This window comes from Geotrypetes seraphini, chromosome 6 (genome assembly GCF_902459505.1).
Source record: "Geotrypetes seraphini chromosome 6, aGeoSer1.1, whole genome shotgun sequence".
In the NCBI taxonomy this organism is placed as follows: Eukaryota; Metazoa; Chordata; class Amphibia; order Gymnophiona; family Dermophiidae; genus Geotrypetes; species Geotrypetes seraphini.
Window position 1 is genome coordinate 5,566,927 of NC_047089.1, and position 18,892 is coordinate 5,585,818.

At 41.1% G+C, this 18,892-nt stretch overlaps 1 protein-coding gene across 1 annotated transcript in view; it reads right to left on the reverse strand.

The window, feature by feature from the left end:
- Window positions 1-4,738: 4,738 nt before the first annotated feature.
- Window positions 4,739-18,892, reverse strand: part of LOC117362179 (short transient receptor potential channel 2-like) — a 44,471-nt gene continuing 30,317 nt past the window's right edge. The window contains exons 9-13 of the mRNA XM_033948136.1: window positions 14,684-14,876; window positions 10,775-10,902; window positions 7,508-7,577; window positions 5,878-6,001; window positions 4,739-5,211 (exon numbers count right to left, since the gene is read on the reverse strand). Of these exons, the coding sequence (XP_033804027.1) occupies window positions 4,856-5,211; window positions 5,878-6,001; window positions 7,508-7,577; window positions 10,775-10,902; window positions 14,684-14,876 (871 nt within the window). The 3' untranslated portion in view covers window positions 4,739-4,855. The remainder of the gene's footprint in view (window positions 5,212-5,877; window positions 6,002-7,507; window positions 7,578-10,774; window positions 10,903-14,683; window positions 14,877-18,892) is intronic.

Consider the following 18,892-nt stretch of genomic DNA (forward strand, 5'->3'; position numbering starts at 1 on the left):
TTTAAAAGTATTTCCCTGTGGGTCACGTGATGCAGTAAGCTCGGGCTGACGCCTTTTGCCTGAGCTCCCGAACCCCGAGACAAAAATTGGCAATTTCTTCGCTCATATGGAGTGCAAAGAGCTCTTGGTGGTGCCACTATTAAGGCGGTCTGGCGCATGGACAAATTTCTGGCACCCCCGACGATACCGATGGCCTCCCACACAACAAAAAAAGATCACGAACGGCCAAAACCGGCGGAGGACAAGATGGCGGCTGGTTCCGCGGCAACAGTGAGTCACCTTTCTTCTGAGACCCTACAGGATATTACACAGGCTGTAGCGCTGGCGCTACAGCCAGGCCTAGATCGCCTCTCTGAACAGCTTGCGGGGCTGGAATCTAAAATGTCAGACACTGTTCGCTGCATTACTGAGCTAGAGACCTGGGTTTCGGGGATTGAAGATGCTCAGGGGACCCAAACTTCCACGTTGCAGGCATTGATGGACCTTACCTGTCAACAGGCAGACCGCCTGGAAGATCTAGAAAATAGGTCCCCTAGATCTAACCTCAGATTTTTGGGATTCCCTGAAACCTCAGATTTATGAGCCCTGCATTGTTGACCACCCTGGAAAATTGGTTGAGGGATACTTTTCCCATGCGGGGAGATGTGGGCCCCCTACGTATTGAACGTACTCACCATTTAGGGCGGGAGCAAACTGGGGAATCTTGGCCACGGATGGTCATCGCCAAGGTGCTTAATTACAATCATAAGGTGGAAATTTTGTGTCAGTATAAACTGCAACGAAACATTAAAATTTAGAGATGCTGAGATTCAAATTTTTCAGGACTAATAATAATAATAATAGCAGTTTATATACCGCAGGACCGTGAAGTTCTTTGCGGTTTACAAAAGATTAAAAGATGGTACAAATTGAATGTACTTTAAAAAAAAGGTGAATAGGTCAAGAGTGTTAACAGAAAAGCAGAAATTATTCTACCCACTTTGTACTACTTTGGCAGGGAAAAAGGTATGATTTATGTGTATCTATCCAACCACTTTGAGAATTCATCAACAAGGTCAGTGGCACTCTTTCAATTCATCCGTGGAGGCTGCCAACTATATCAACACTCATTTGCTTTGCCCGCAAAGTCCCACTAACTGAGGAGACTGTGGATAGAGAATTTTTCTTATCTTTGTCAGTCTGTTGCTGTGCTGACTGCACTGGGGCAACCATAATGGGTTCCTGATTGAGACTTTTTGTGGACTATTATCTAACGAGTTATATTTCTTATAGATTTTGATGCCCTTGATTGGGATAATGATGTTTGTATTTTGTGCTTTGCTCTGTTACATTATTATTGTTGACTCGGAGTTTGGGAAGGCATCCTTTTGTGCCCTAACACACCAGTGGGACCACTTTGGTGAGGTTCTGTTGTTGTGTCTTACACAGTGGGAGGGGCTGGATTGGGATGGGGGGTATGGGCGGGTGCTGGGGGGTGTAGATAGGGGAATTTCTTTTTTGATCCCATCCCCTAGTATTTTCTTTATTCCTGAGGAGGGGAGATGTGATTGCTGTGAATTCCTGAATGCTACCTCTGGGTGGGGGGGGGGGGGGGGGAGACGGCTATACAAGCTGTTAAGTTTCTTTTATCCATTGGCCCCATTATTTCTATCTTTCCCTGGGATGGTTTTGTTCCATTGGTGATGCTGCAACTCATTTTAATTTCAGTAGGATTCTCATGTCCCTAGCACATGCAATCAGACTTATGTCCTAGAATGTCTCGGGCATTACATCCCCTATTAAACAAACAAAAATACTTAATTTTTTATTTATTTTATTCAATTTTCTATACCGTTCTCCCAGGGGAGCTCAGAACGGTTATTCAGGTACTCAAGCAGTTTTCCCTCTCTGTCCTGGTGGGCTCACAATCTATCTATCGTACCTGGGGCAATGGATGTTGGAAGAGGAAAACAGCCTTTGCAGCTTACCTTCTGCCTTGAGACATGTTCCATTTCCACACGATCCCTGCTGCTCCTAGGCAGTTTGGGCCAGAACTAAGCATATTTTAATGCTGTGATATCTTGTTTTATCCACCTCAAATCTAATAGTGATAATACATTAGGACTGCAGAGAGCTCTTACGGAATTACAGGCGGTCCCTAAAATGAAAACATTCTTGGACATCAATTATCTTCTTTTCATTTTTTTTTTTGCTCATGAAGGAAACTGTTAAGAAAATTCAGAGTTTCTGTCTCTGTTCCCCCCACCACCACCTAGCATGCCTTCTCCTATTTAGATGTCAGTAGACACAAAATATCTAGAACCAAATTTAGTTGCATAGATCTAGTAAATGGAAAATATTCCCTATTAGAGGGTCTAAATTTAGCTGCTCAAAAGTGAATAGGGCAAAGGGAATCAGGAAAAGAAATGAAATGCATAGCCAGAAACATTCTACCCTGGGAATTGCAGCTTAAGTTTCTCCTTCACCTATGTATTTCACCTACACAAGCATGTCGGATGGGCATCACCCAGGTACATCACTGCCCGAAATGTACTCAGGCACACGCCTTGTTGGGACATATGTTTTGGTCATGCCCGTGTATTCTACAATTCTGGCAGCGACTGGGTCACTACGCCACCTCTCTCTGGGGTAGACGGTGGACGACTCTCAGAGTATTATTTGGATTTTATACTATTGCTTCTCCCAAACCCAAAGGATTTTCAGCTTTTGTGGCTCGAGTGATGTTACTTGGCAAGAAGGCAATTTTGTCTCAGTGGCTGGCCAGCAAACCCCCAACTTTCAGTCATTGGCGATCATTGATGATCCTACATGCTTCTATGGAGCGTCGGCACTTTTCAGACCTGGACACTGGCCCTGGCCGCAGATTCTGTTTGATTTGGGAGCGCTTTTGGCAGAGTCTTACGCCTATTGCTAGAAGTCGACTAATGAACTTATAATATGAGTATTCTTTTGTTTCCTGTCCTCGGATCTCTTTTGTTTCTGTTTGGGGGGATGGGAGGAGTTGGGGGGGGGTCTTGATATTACCTGTGCAAAATTTGTAAGTGTATTGCTTTGTTTTGCTGAAGTTGTTTGCTTGCGCACTGAAACTTAATAAAAAACATTTAGACATAAAAGTATTTCCTTGTGACAGATTATCTTTTATTTCATTAACCTCTTAAAATTGACCATTTGCAATGGTTTATACCATAAGAATTCAGCAGATTTAATTTTTTTATTATTTTTATGTATTTTGTTGTATAGGTTTATTGTGGTGATTTTTTTTTTTGTTTGATTATTTTATTTGGATTATAATAATGTGCATCACTATAAAACTGAAGGAAGAAAATCCATCAAATTCCACATGAATGAGCAGCTGAGTCTTTCAGAGCCCCTGTCGTTGGATTCTGGAAAAGGAATTTTGTAATTGCAAAGCTGCTCCATAACAGAACTAAAGAGCAACCCCACTGGCCATAAGGATGAGCAAATGACATTTTCTAAGCAGGACTAACTCATTTTGCCTCTGATAACCTCGCACCATCTGGCAACCCAATCAAATGCGAGCCTATATTTTAATGGTAACGGGTCTCTCCTAGTCCCCATCTCTGTATCTGTTGCCTTTGTCAGTCTCCATAAAATTGTAGAACACATGGGGAAGAACTGCAGAAGACTCAAAAGATGTGTTTTCCCTAGCAAATTGTTCCTTGACCGGTTAATGCACAAGTGTATATTGTTTACAGGACTTGTCCAAGCAGAAGCCACCAATACCAATTACTGTTGCCATATAACATTATGGCTAAAGACGATTCAAATTTTAATGCACTCAGGAAGTTCACTGTATTCTTCTGGGGGAGTGGGTCAGGGTTTTAGTTGGGGGCGACGAGTTTTATATTATAAAAGGGGATTCAAATTTTGCCCACATTGGGAGAATACTACTTGGTTGTTCTTCCTGTACGTTTCCATGTTGATATTGTCACAGATGTTTTGTATTCATTGTCCTTTCATGTTTTTCTTTGATGTTTAATAAAGCTCTTCTACAAATACAAAAACTAAAATGATTTTTCCAGAGCATGGGGGGGAGGGGGGAACTCTGGAATTCTGTCAACTGCCATTCGTCAACTTAGGCAATTTTTTTTTTTTTTTTTTGTAATTGGAAATTTTTATTAAGTATGCCATTCAGCTTTGCTGGTGCCATTGCTGGAAATAGCGCTCCCTAGTGCCAGGGAGGTATAATCCTCCTCGATAGAACATTATCATTCCAAGCAGGCAAATGGAATAAATGTTTAACCAATATTATTTCAAACGCACTTTCGTATCAAACTTTTAGGAAGTCAATCAAAACTTATCTCTTTGATAAATTTCTCTGACTCCATTTCTGCCTTGATGTATTTTTAAAACACTTCCAGGAATAATTTGATTGATTTTACCATACTAATGTAATTTTGTAAAGTTTTTTGTAATATCGTTGTCTGTATACAGTCTCTTCCTCTGTAAACCGCTCTGAACTGTATTGCGGTATATAAAAATAAAGTTATTATTATTAATCCCTCAAGTGACATTTATGTTATATACTTTGTTCTGTAGATCAAGGATTATCAAACTTGCCCCCACCCTCACATAGCCACCCCCTCCCAAGCTGTCAGGATCTTAAAATATCTACAACAAATATCTATGAGATAAATCTACATACACTGGAGACTCAACATATGCACATTTATTTCAATCATATCCATTGTAAACATCCTAAAACCGAACTAGCTATGGAGCCTCGAGGATAGCTTGAGCAGCTCTGCTATACTGTTTGTCCGTCTCTCACCTCACTCCTCAGTCACAGCTCCTGCTCCAACTTTCTCACACCAAGACCTACAGTGACATGGTTTTAGGTTTCCTTAGGTGGTGTCTCATCTTCTGTCGTGAAACCCAGCTCTTCTGGGTATGGTGGACACTCGTCCTCGGTGGAATTCACCTCAGTGGGATTCTCCTCAGCAGGATTCACCTCAGCCTCCTGACTGGTGTCCTGGTGTACTGTGACCTCAGCAGACTCTTTGCCCGAGTTGATGGACTCCTGGTCATAGTGCTGGAAGCTGCTTCTCATCTTCATGATGTATCTAGAAAGGGCGTCATCTTTGGGGTTCGCAGAGAACACATTATCCACCACTGTGTGTCGGAGCTTCTTCACATCCGTGTGCAGCCGGCCCACGTTTTTATTTAGCTCAGTGATGCGGTTTCCAAGATCTGTTGGTTAAGAACCGAGATATCAAGAAGAAGAAATAGACTCAGCTCCTATTAACGTTTGGAGCCTGACCATTTCCAAATCTATTTTGAGTAGGATTACCTTATGACTCCAGAAAAAAAAGGATGACAGATTGTGACATCTGAGTTTTACTTCCACTGAAACAATGGAAGTAAAAATTGGATGTCTCAATCCATTCTCCTTTTTCTGGAGCCATATGGTAACCCTAATTTTGAGGGACTTCTAGGAAGGTGTGTTGAAAATTAGGGCCATGATGACAAATATTGGACCAAATGAATTTTTTTACAGGATATGGAAGAAATACAGTCACTACCGTATTTATTAAAAAAAGAAAAGAAACAGGGCACTCTCCTGCAATACCTAAGTGCTAGAAAAATCACTCAACTTTGGATTAATTCAACAGACCATCATGGTCTATGTTCTATGGCTTTCCTCTCTTAACTCTAACATTTCATCTTTGGTGAATCGGAGTAGAAAGTTTGCTTCCAAGTAATGATACCTCACCATTCACTTGAACCGCAATGAGACATTTTATAGGGAGTTCTGCCAAACACCTAAAGTCTCCCATCAGAACAAGTGACCTAGCAAGGAGTTAAGAAGCCTAAGGCATTTATGTAAGGGGAGAGGATGTGCAGAGAATGCCATACCTTTCCTCTTGCTCTCCTCAAACTCCCGCCTGGCTGTATCGATGTAGCGCTGTACCAGAGCTTTGATCACCTGCAGCCGATAGGAGGAGCGAGGTTCTGTCATGTCTGGTTCCCCTCTGCCAGACTTAAAACAAGAAGCAACAGTGTGTTAAAAATCACAGGCCCGATAAAAGAATCGCCTCTTCCTCTGAAAACTGCCACCCTAAACTATGGAACGCCAGAGCAAAGGCATACCCGTGCAACCGATCAACAGATATTTCCCATTGTTCAAGATTTCGTGTTGGATGGTATATTGGTCCAAGTGGCCAAGAAGCTGCCACTTTGTATTTCTATGATGTCATAAATGAGACATGGTTTTCCATTATCCTACTGACGTGGCTGCGTCGGCATTGGCGCTTTAATGTCACTTCCAGGACCCACACCTTAGAAGTGATGTCAAAGGGCGAGCCGACACTGACACGGGCATGGTACGGGGAAGGGAATGCGTACACAATGGGAGGGGGTGGAGAAAAGGGCAGGGGAGGGCCACTACTCACCCTTACCATGCCACTGTGAGATGGTATCTTACTGCTCTGTGCTCAGGCAATAGGGGTCAACTGTGTAGTGGTGTGACACTGTTTTGTGGTCAGGCAGTGGGGGGTTGCCTCTTTATCTATAACAATGAGGGGTCCACATCAGTTTGTAGTTTAGACAGGGTTACCAGAGGACATGTGCCCCCACCCTACCTCCAGCCCCGCCTCCCCCACAATCCCTATTTCTTCTTCTCCAAGTCCAGGCCATATCTGGAGGACCTCTGAGCATGCGTGGATGCGTGCGTGTGGGTGACATCATCGCGTCATATCCATGCGTGCTTGGTGGCTCTCCAGACATGTTCCCGAGTTCAGGGCCTTCCAAAACCCAGACAAGCTGCCGGATTTTGGAAATCCATCTGGGACAATCCTCTAAAGAGAGGACATGCACGTGTTAACCCTATTCTAAGAAGGAAAAAACAGGGGAAAAACAAAAACGCAAATATGCAGAAACCAGAATGGAATTTTCCAGCTCAGAATGATGTGCACTACTTAAGTGTCCTCCAATTCTTCTGGTAATATGATGATCTTTATTCCTCCAATATCACAATGATACATTCAACGACTCAATGACTCGACACAAATGATGATATTCGAAGTACGCTGGTACTCAAATAGATTTAACCAAAACTCAGTCAAAAAGGAGTGTCATATCTCGTATGATACGAATGCTGACAACTAACGAATGCTGCCAACTAACACCGAGCGTCTTGATAGCAAAACGCTTGGTGTTAGTTGGCAGCATTCGTATCATACGAGATATGACACTCCTTTTTGATTGAGTTTTGGTTAAATCTATTTGAGTACCAGCATACTTTGAATATCATCATTCGTGACTTTTAAGACTCCTGAGGCAGGCCTGTTGGCCGAAACATGTACATGTCGAGTCATTGAGTCGTTGAATGTATCATTGTGATATTGGAGGAATAAAGATCATCATATTACCAGAAGAATTGGAGGACACTCATGTAGTGCACATCATTCGGATCTGGACAATTCCATTCTGGTTTCTGCAACCCTATTCTACGAGGCACAAAACCGACCGTAAACCATAGACTTACAATGCTTGAAATAGGAGGATAATCTTGTTTTTTCTTGGGGTTGTAACAGCAAATAAATCGAAAAACACTCCTAAACAAAAAATACATAAATAAGAGTTAGCCATCTCATTTTGTGAAGCTGTTTTTAATTATCACAGCTCCTTATGATTCCAGGCAAATCATTTAGGGCTTCTTTAATCAAGCAGCGGTAGAGAGTTTTACCATGGGCCGGTGAGGTAAATGCTCCGAAGCTCAATAAAACCCTTACAGCTGCTTGTTAAAAAACAGCGTTAATCTTCCAATGACCCAGGTACAAAATAAGTACCTTTATAGACCAGGCTTAAATTCTAATCTAATCTAAACTACAATTTGTGAGTCGCTCTATGCCTAAATAGGTTCAAGACTATGTACAATTCCGGTGTTAGACAAACAGATAACAGAAAAAGGAGAGAGGGGACACTAAGCAGGAGAGAAGCCTAAAAATTCAACACATAAAAAAATTAGTGCTCAGCACTAGTCTACTGTCTACCGTAAATGGCAGACGAAGGTAGGCACCGTTTATAGGCTGATGCTTAGCGCCAGGAATCGGCCTAACTTTACACCAACTGAAAACGTATACGGATCCCCCCCCCCTTATTCTATAGCTATGCCACGATCCGTCCATGACCATCCCATGGCCACACATCCCTTTTCGGAACCACACGGAGCCCGCAGCTATAACGCACATGTTAGCACCAATAATTTCTTGGGGGAAGCCACTGCTTGCCCTGGAATCTTGTTACTTTTTGGGATTCTGGAATGCTGCTAATCTTTGGGTTTCTGCCAGGTACCTGGGACCTGGGTTACAGGATATTGGGCTAGATGGGTCACTGGTCTGACCCAGGATGGCTGTTCTTATGTTCTTATTTCCCATTTATTCAATTAAATTGTGCATGCAAATTGGGAGCCCGTGAAATTTTTTGTGCACTCTATAGAATTAGGCTGAATGTGTAAACTACTTTGTAACCACAGAAAGGATACATCCCCTTTCCCAAAATGTGTTACATGAAGGCACGGTAGGTATTTTCCTATCACCAGAAGGGCTTCTGATCTACTATGGACATGTCTAGTTGACACTGGTGATGAAGAAGTTACCCCCACTTTGGCTATCCAGCATGGATGGTAGAGAACTGCAATGGCTCCAGAATCTGGGTTTTACTTCCATTGAGTAGAACCCAGATGTCTTGACCCGTCCTCCTTACTTCCATTGCTTTCAACGGAAGTCAAACACAGATGTTTCAATCCATCCTCCTTTTTCTGGAGCCATATGGTAACCCTAGCCACAAGCTACCGATCAAATCACATCTGTCCTACAAGAACGACACTGGCTTCCAGTCCTGCAGAAGGCCAGACATATAACCTGGACTTAATTAAGACTCCAAGGGCACTGGCCTTTTTTCAATCTCCACCTTCTGGAAAAATTTCACTTAACCATGTCCAGTTTAGGAAACTGATGAAAGGCTGTTCTTTTCTGTCTAGCACATAATAGCTGATGCTCTGGTAGATTAAGGTGTTTAAAATCTCTTTCATTTTACTTGATTTTTGGGGGTCACATCTTCTCCACTCTTCTCTATTTCCACTTTGTTCCCCTCCTAGTTTTTAGGTGGCCTACAGAATATCTGTGAATGCATTTACAGTGGTGCCTCACACAACGAACTTAATTGGTTCCAGGAGCAAGTTTGTTATGCGAAAAGTTCGTTATGTGAAACGCGTTTTCCCATAACAATAGATGTTAAAAAAAATAATTCGTTCTGTAGCATAAAATATGCTAAGATGACATAAAAAAAGATACATTTTTTGTTATTATTTTTATTTAGATACATCTAAAAACATAATTGTTTTTTAAAACAACACACATTTTTTAAATTTAAAGACAGACTAAGTAGAGTCTAATTTTACAGTGAGAGAGGGCAGAGTCTCAGCGGCAAAAACTGGGACTGTTCATTTTTTTTTTTTTTCTAGCATCGGGGAAGCGGCGAGAGTAGCTCCGCCCCCCCCAACGCATCAGCAGTAGGCGCCGGGCCCCTGCGAGCCGACGGTCCGCCACTGCACAGGGAGCCAGGCGGAGAGAGGGCAGTTAAGCGCAGTGCCTGCGCGGAAGGATGCAGCTCGGGCGACTTCGTTGTGTGAAACGAAGTTCGTTGTAGGAAGCAAGACATGAAGTTCGTTGTGCGCAGCGTTCGCTGTGCGAGGCGTTCGTTATGCGAGGCACCACTGTATTCAATATATTAGCATTATTTATCTCAGGCAGGCATTTCCAATGGTTGGTTGGCAATCAGTAGTCTTCATTGTTATTTTTATTGAGCTTTGTGTCTTATGTCATTTGCTTTTTACTCATTTTATATTCTTCAAGTCGAATTTTGCTTTTAATATGGGCTGGGGTGGGCATCAATGGGAACTCCACTAATATGGCACATGAGGATGCTACTGGCCAGACTTTAGGGCAGATGTCCTGCAAACAACGGGATGGTTGAATAGGCTGGAGTGAGCTTGGATGGCAATTTCAGCATTTGGAACCTAGGACAATGCCAGACTTTACAGTCTACATAAGAACATAAGAACATAAGAAGTTGCCTCCGCTGAGGCAGACCATAGGTCCATCCTGCTCAGCGGTCCGCACCCGCGGCGGCCCATCAGGCCCATTGCCTGAGTAGTGGTCTATACCTATCTGTACCCCCAATCCCTTTTTCTTCTAGGAATCTATCCAAACCTTCTTTGAAACCATTTAATGTTTTCTTATCTACAACAGCCTCTGGAAGCGCGTTCCATTACATTAGTGATTTCTATTCCTCCATTACCTTGCGGTTCAAGGCGGATTAGTTGTCAGGACATTTAGGAGTTGTGTGGACATTTTCGGAGGTGCTAAAGGGAGAAGCGGATTGCAAATGGGGCTTGAGATGGAAATATCAAAGAAGAGCCAAGTTCATTTTTAATGGGTGTAACTTATAGGCAGACTGAATGGATCGTTCAGGTCTTTATCTGCCATCATTTACTATGTTACGTCAGCGTTTTACTTTGTATTTCGTTATGTATATTTGAGTCATATCTCTTATTGATCATTTGAGCTGTAGATTCTGGAAATAAATAAGACATTATCTATAAACATACAGCAATACCCGTGCATGAAGACTACTGATCTCACGCTCGATGTGCACTGCTCTGACTACATCGTCTTTCCTGTTTAACTTGTTTAATATCCTTACCAACAAATCATAAAGAACACATTAAAAAAAAAAAAAAAAGACTTACCTGATCACATAAAAGAGAGATTTTGGTGTAGGGATGATGTTAAAAGGAACTGGCAGGGTCAGGCCTTCTCTGAAGTAGGACAAGTAGAGTTTGGATCGAGCAAATTTCCACTCCACATCAGCATCATCCTGGAAAGAACACCGCGGCCAAGTCAGTGAGCGTGTAATAAGTGAATTGCAGCAAAGAGACACCGCCCCCATGTGGTGAGAATGAGGACACATGCCAAAAGAGTCCACTGAAATGCACTGATCTAGAAGATTTCCAAATGGTGATTTTCTTTCCTTTTTTTAGACCACAAAAAATGGGTGTGCTCACCAGCTCAGCTGGTTATCCAGTGACGTTTCAAATTTATTTCTAATTTGATATACCACCTATAATTACGTCTAAGCAGTTTACAATAAATTTAACATATAAGAATTACAAAGGGGATTAAAACCAATCACACTATCAACCACTGACTTGATACAAAAGGGAAGGAGGGGGAGAAATAAACTTGGGAACCTGGAGCACAGGAGCCAACTTTTGAAAATTATTATGGGGGCTAAACCCGCTGGAAATGACCTCTCCCTGAATACAGTCAATGAATTTGTTCAATATTGGGTGTATTCAAGCACCCACAGAGCTGTCTCCATTGTGAGAAAGGACATAGTGCAACCAGGAAAGGGAGACAAGAAATGATAAAGGGGATGGAAAAAAATCTAAACAGGTTTGAGCTCTTCAGCTTGGAGATAAGACAGAGGGGATAGGATTGGGTGGGTGCAATAGTTAAACAAGTAACCGATGCTTAACTTGAAAGCTGTGAACCAGAGAAAACAGGGTCCCTTGGGCAAATCACTTAACCCTCCAGTGCTCAGGTTCAAACTTAGACTGTAAGTCCTCTAGGGAGAGGAAAATATCTTCTGCACCAAAATGTATCTTACCTTAAACTACTCAATGACATTCATGAGACGACAACCAGCAGAATGGAAACAATTTTCAGAAAGTACCCATAGGCTGTGAAATCTATTAGAAACATGATGGCAGATAAAGGCCAAACGGCCCATCCACAGCGTCCACTATCTCCTCCTCTCCCTATTGGCTAAGGCTCTTGACATTTGCATTTCCTCTTCCTATAGGCTAAGGCTCTTTACACCTGCATTGTGATGTCATAGAACTCTATCTCTTCCTCTCCCTATTGGCTAAGGCTCACATTTGCATCTCCTCTTCCTATAAGCTAAGGCTCTTTACACCTGCATCTACCACCCTTTCTGTAAAAACGTATTTCCTCAGATTGCTCCGGAGCCTGTCACCTCTTAACCTCATCTTATGCCCTCTCATTCCAGAACTTCCTTTCAAATGAAAGAGACTCGACTCATGCACATTTATGCAACGTAGGTATTTAAATGTCTCTATCATATCTCCCCTCTCCTGCCTTTCCTCCAAAGTACACAGATTGAGATCTTTAAGTCTGTCCCATACGCCTTATGACGAAAACCACACACCATTTTAGTAGACTTCCTCTAGACCGACTCCATCCTTGCTAGAGGATGTGATCAAGGTGACAGCTGGATTCACCATAATTTTTGAGAAGATCCTTAAGTTAAAGTCAATATAAATATTTAGTTAGGTAGACTGGAGAAAGCCATCGCTCATCTCTTGAAATGAGAGCTGAAAATGATCTACTGTTTTGGATGGGCCAAGTACTGGCCACTGCTGGAGACAGGATGGTGGACTCTACAGACCTTGGGCTGACTTAGCATGGCACTGGCGTATATTGTTCTCCCAGGACTTAACACATTTAGAGGATATGAAGAGCATTCAGCCAACTGAGGCCGCAATGAAGGACTTCAGGCACCGTGTGTTGGAGACCACTGACTTACAGGATACTGCACATTGTACACATCCCTGCCACATGTAGGAGCTCTCACTTACACCTGCTCTCTGGCTGGTATAAGTGTTAGGTGTGATGACCAGGTTATGTAAGTATTCCATAATGGAACCTGGGTACCTTAGTTCCATTCCGTTCTAGAATGGGTTCCTTCATTGTGGTCTCAGGGTGCCTTAACTGGAGACATCACTTATAGAATTACCCCTTTAATGCCCCATTAAATTCTACCTTTAACCCATGATGTCCTAAATGGCAAAGTACGGTTATACTGTATTTTTCCTATCTCCAGTCCTGCCAGGACCCTGAGATCCACAAGAACAATCTTCTAGATATTCCCTTGGTGCACCGAGAACATTTAAGCAAGTCCTTGTGCAGATTTTTTATAGTATCTGGTCCAATTCTTTGGAATGCTTTCCGTTGGATTTGAGATCTGAAGCACACTTGCTAACCTTTTCGGAAATGCCTTTCCTTTTTAGCAAGCATTTAAACACTTTATTTTAACTGAATCATGAGTTCCTTGCTGATAAATGGAAATTGAGTCTATCGCAACGCAGTATAAACAAACATTGTTGGCAATGAACTGTTTATTTGCAATAAGTGAGTCCAGTATTTTCTATTTTGTTCACTCATCATTTGACTCCTTATTCCAGAGCCTCTTGAGCATGAATTCCCTAAGCATACTTAAAATCTATCATATCTCCCCTAGCTTCATAATAGAGACCACTGACCATTTTAACAGCCACCCTCTGGACCAACTCCTTCGAGGTGATATTCATTTGAAGGTATGGTTTCCAGAATTGTACACAGTACTTTAAATAAGATCTCCCCGGAAACTTCTATGGAGGCAATCTCACCTCCTGTTGGCCATTCTTTTCCTTAGGCAACCAAACATTCTTTTAGATTTTGACACCATCTTATCAATATGTTTGACTACTGTAAGATCATCACATTTTTAAAAAATTGAATTCACACCTTTTCAGTAGGAATCCAGAGCAAGCTACATTCGCATACAGTAGGTCTTCCCATGTTTCGAGATTAGTTACAATCTAATTTTGTACCTTAGGCAATGGAAGAGTAAGAGACTTGCCCAAAGCCACAAGGAACATCATTGGGACTTCAATACTAGTTTCCCTAGTAGCTCACTTGACTATTCCTTCTTTCCTGCTCCTTCCTAATAAAATCACCCCCTCCCTCCACTGATTCTCTTTTTTCATGCATAGAAGAAAGTCATCCCCTAATCTGTACTACTCCGTTAGGGTATAGCAGCAAAAATGGATGACCCAGATAAATCTAGTGCAGTGTCTCGCAAACTGTGTGCCACGGCACAGTGGTGTGCCCCGAAAAGATTCCAGAATTTTATTTTATTTTTAAAAATTCCCTTCATAAGTATACACTAGAATAGATGACATGTATGTTGGGTACGCAAAAGCCTGTCAATGTTATGAGCGTTCTTTGATGTGATTGGTCCTTGAAAACTAAAGGCAAGTAATTTTAATTTTATGTAGTGGTTATCCTAACTTGAGCAACAAAGCAATCGAGGTTTTGTTACCGTTTGGATCTTTTTATCTTTGCGAGCTTGGATTTTCAGCTCCGACAGAAGTGGCATTGAAAAAAAGAGAACAACTGCAAATGGTGGATGATGAAATGCTTGTCAACTATCAAACCACGTTTTGAGTTAATTTGCACTCAAAAACAATCTCATTGATTAGCAATTCTATTCTATCTACTTTAGTTTCACCCGTGTTACAATTACCCATACACAGCTCAAAGAACTTTAAATAAATAACTCTCAAATTTAATTTTTTGTTGGATTTGCAATTTTATAATTTAAATTATTAATGTGCCACAAAAAAACATTTATTCCATTTAGTGTGTCAGAGCTAAAAAGGTTTGCGAGACACTGATCTAGTGCCACGTGGTCACAGCCACCTAAGCCTCACTTCCAAGTGCCCTAACTAGCTACATGTTTAGTAGAGAAGGCTACTGTGTTACCCAGGTACTTTGCAGCTGCTTTTCACAGGTGGTTTTGTCTGGTGACTGACCATTATTTTCTGGAAGGAGTTGGTGATCATGGCAACCAGCATGTTGAGGAGCACGATGACCATGATAATGGTGAAGAGCCCAAAGAGGGCACGGCCCACAAACTCCGCCACCACAAAGTGATTCATGTCTACGGTCGTGCGTTCCACCATCGCAAACATAGTCCAGAACAGGAACTGGAAGGTCTCATTAAAGCTGCCAGAAAGAGCAAATAAGAGAGGCCATCGTGAGCAAGCAGACTTTCAGGATTCGTAGTGTCACTCACATACAAGACGTAGAGGCTCATTTTCAAAGCACTTAGGCACACAAAGCGCCACAGGTTTGAAAATGAGCCCTTTAGGCCTTTAATTTAGAAACCTAAAGCTATATATATCTCACACAAGTTTACTAATGACCAACTACAGCTAAAAGTTGCAATCGAAAGTGTTGGGGGTTATTTGGGATAAACACTTAACCATATACTGCTACCTTCCTAAAGCTGATCAGTTTCTACATCTGCCTTTGTTATAACAGACTTATAACCCCTTCTTTCCAAAGAAAATGTAGCTACTGTCATCCATACGTTAGTAATAGGATTGACTATTGTAATTCTCTTTTGGTAGATTTGCCAAAGACTCAGAGCTACATGCACTAAAAACAGTCGTTAAGACCATGCGGGTCGCTGTCGGCCGATCAGTGGTCAAACGGCTTCCCATGCAGATGAGATTTGCGGAGGACAGCCATAATCCCATCCGATCGCTCGTTTAGAAACCGGCTCTTGCACATGCACAGAGCCAGTTTGGTGAAGCCCCAAAGCAGCCTCCTGCCACTCAGCTGTTCAGGGCTTTTTTTCTTTTCTTCTTTTTTAAATGGCACAGATCTCGTGGATGTGTTACACCTTTAGCTGACTGAGCACAAGAGGACGTCCATTTTGAGCTTTTCTGGGTGTTATTTATTACATTATTGTACTTTGATTGTACACTACAAGAGCTTTTTAAATAATGTCGGTATCATGAAATGAATATATCACAATGCAGTGTTTAAAGCCTTTTAAATAGATCTTCAGAAGTGCCTCCTATGGATTCTGTTGCTTCACTTTTCACAAGATGGACAACACTCAGCTCGTCATATGATCTTTAAGCTTTTCATATTTTTCTTTACTAACAATCAATTCTCTGTGATGATTTAACTTAAACTTTAGTGAAATAATGCCAAAACTTAGTTTGTGTCAACGTCGGGTGGACACTGGTGCTTCCAACACGTTTCGCCTCACAGCTGGGTCAAGGAAGTCCCCCCAAATCACCATATCTAGCCACCGCCACCTATTCTCATACCTTGGTGTTAGTCTTGCCTGTTACTGAATCATTTTCATCTGGTGTAGGAGCTTGCTCCACCTATTCTCAAACCGTTTTTTTTTTTTGGCTTTTCAGCCTCTCACACAGGTTTTCATTGGAAATCACTATATTTAATCTGTTAGGAAGGAGATATAATAATTTGCAACTATTAATCTTTTAGTAGTATTAAGGATGTTAATGTACTTTATCCACGGTTACATTCAATTAATCTTAATCAAAAGGTACAAAAAGTTGGTAATCTTGATGTATCCACTAGACTTATCGTTAACCAACGGGAGGATAGAACAAGTAAGATCACTGTAATTACAAGCAATGGAAGACATCAACGTACTTTTTAAAAAAGGGAAGTGAAACCTATTAGAAGTATTACATCTATCATGCCTAATACATCTGCTCATGTTTCATCTACATATCTTAATACTAGATCTGTTAGAAACAAAGCTTTTTTAATTATGGATTGGATCATCAGCAAGCAAATAGCCTGTCTTTTTCTGGCTGATTTCTTTTTTAATCTTTATTAATTTTCAAATATTAACTGCATTGCAAAAATTTTAAACAAATGAATCAGGAAAAGCACTTTAAATATACAAACATTCTAAAACAATCATTTTCTCCCCCCCTTCCTCCCATTCATCCATAAAAGTATAACCACATTTAGAATTTCAATAAACTAAATATAAGAAATAATGATGCCTTTCCACCTCCCTCCCTCCCACCCTGGATGTGTAAGGAAATTAACTAAAAAGGAAAGGTACATGACATCTAATGTGATTCAACGGGCTCCACACCCTTCTAAATGCATTACTATATCCCAAAAATTCAGCGTTCATTCTTTCATATTTGTAACTGCAACATAAGTTCGCCCACCAAAAAGTATAATTAAGTCTATCATAACTCTTCCAAGTGCATGTAATCTTCTGCATTGCTATTCCAGTCATTATTAAGAAAAGCCGGCTTTTATAACCATCCAACAAAGTAAAGTAACACAAATTATGGCTTCATAAGTCAATGGTATCGATGACCCAAGTACAACATTAATTTGGCCCCATATTGACTTCCAAAAATTAAGTATCAAAGGACAATAAAACAACAGATGATCCAAAGTCCCTATATCAACATGACAATGCCAGCGTCTATTAGATTTAGAACTGTCTAACTTTTGCAAACGAACTGGGGGTCCAAAAAATCCTATGCAACAAGAAAAACCAAGTTTGTCTCATAGATGCTGATGTTGTACATTTCAACCACCAAGTCAAAATTTCTGGCCATCGAGATGCAGAAATATACTGCTTTATCTCCATGCTCCAAATATCTCTAAGACTATTTTTTGGTTTTTTTATTCAAGCATTCAGAAATTAATTTATACCACCTGGCGGCCTGATGTCCTAAAAGATCTGTCTGGAAGCATGATAGGATCTGCAAACTATAGTAAGTTTTTAAATTTAGCTAATCAGGGAACCCACTCTGAATGGCCTGCTTCAACTTCAACCATCTATAATTTTGAGTCTTTAAAATACCAAATGATTGTTGCAGTCGTGAAAAATCAAGCAGCCTCCCATTAGACCTAACATCATCTAATGTACGAACACCTGCCTGCCTTAGTAAAAGGAGCCCTTAGAGTTTTGGTACAGTCTCTTATATTAAGCCAGCTTGCTTACTGCAATATTGCCTATTTGGCAATTTCCCAAAAGAATATGCAACGATTGCGATTAGTACAAAATGCGGCGGCCAGGCTGATATTTAGGTTGAAGAAATACGATCACGTAACACCCTCCTATCGAGTATTGGAGGCGCGGGTGAAGTTCAAGGTTGGAGGCTTGGTTTGGATTAGCTCCCAAATATAGAATTGAGCTTTTCTCTTTTGCAACCAACAGACATAAGAGAAACTCACATCTGAATTTTGTTTTTCCGCCTGTTAGAGGATGTCAACTTAAAAAAAATCATCAAAATCTTTTTTCCTATCAAGCAGCCTTCTGGGGTAAGGATTTAGAAGAATTGTTTTTGCTTATGGGGAATTTAGGAGACATCTAAAAACATCTCTGTTTTTGAAGTATTTGGTTTAGTCTGTGATGGGGTATTTGTTTGTTATGTCCTCATATTCCCCTTGTTCCTGAACCATAAGCCTGTACTTTTTCACTTGTTACGAATGATTTTGTTTATAGAAAATGGTCATAGATTTGATGATGTATGAGGCTATTCTCATTTAGACGCATGTCTGGTGCTCGTCACCTATAAGATTTAGCCTGAGCCAAAAGGTTTCCACGATTTAGGGTGGGCTCATACTGATATCTTTGACCTCAACTTCATTATTGCTCTTGTACTTAGTACAGTTACAGACTTCTGGCTCAGGCACAGGGGGATTTAGCCAATTTTAGGAATATTTTGAAGTATTTAGGCAGCTAATTCATAAAAATTGTATTATGCACTATTTTGATCATTTTAGTGTCTCTAATTATTGGCTTTTAACTTTTTTTAGTTCTATTCAACTTCTTTTATCGTTTTATTTAACTATTGTAAACCACATAGAACTTTACGGCCTTGCGGTATATAAACTGATTATTATTATCCCAATCCTTTCTATTTAGTCCAGATGGCCGGATGTTTGATACTGTTGCTCCCGCCATTAAAGATCAATTTTATAAAACAACATACAGTAAATCTTGAAAAAGTGTGCTTACATTGAAGGTTCAGACGTTTATATCTTCCTGGGAGCAGAACATGTATGTCAATCCTGAATCTACCGCAGTTCACCCAAACTCCTCGGAGGAGGAGGAGAACATGCCGGAAGTCACATACAAGCCTGCATCTCCAGAGAGGAGCTTATCTATGAAGTGCTAAGAAACCTTGCCACCAGCCCACCTCATAAGCAGTGCAATG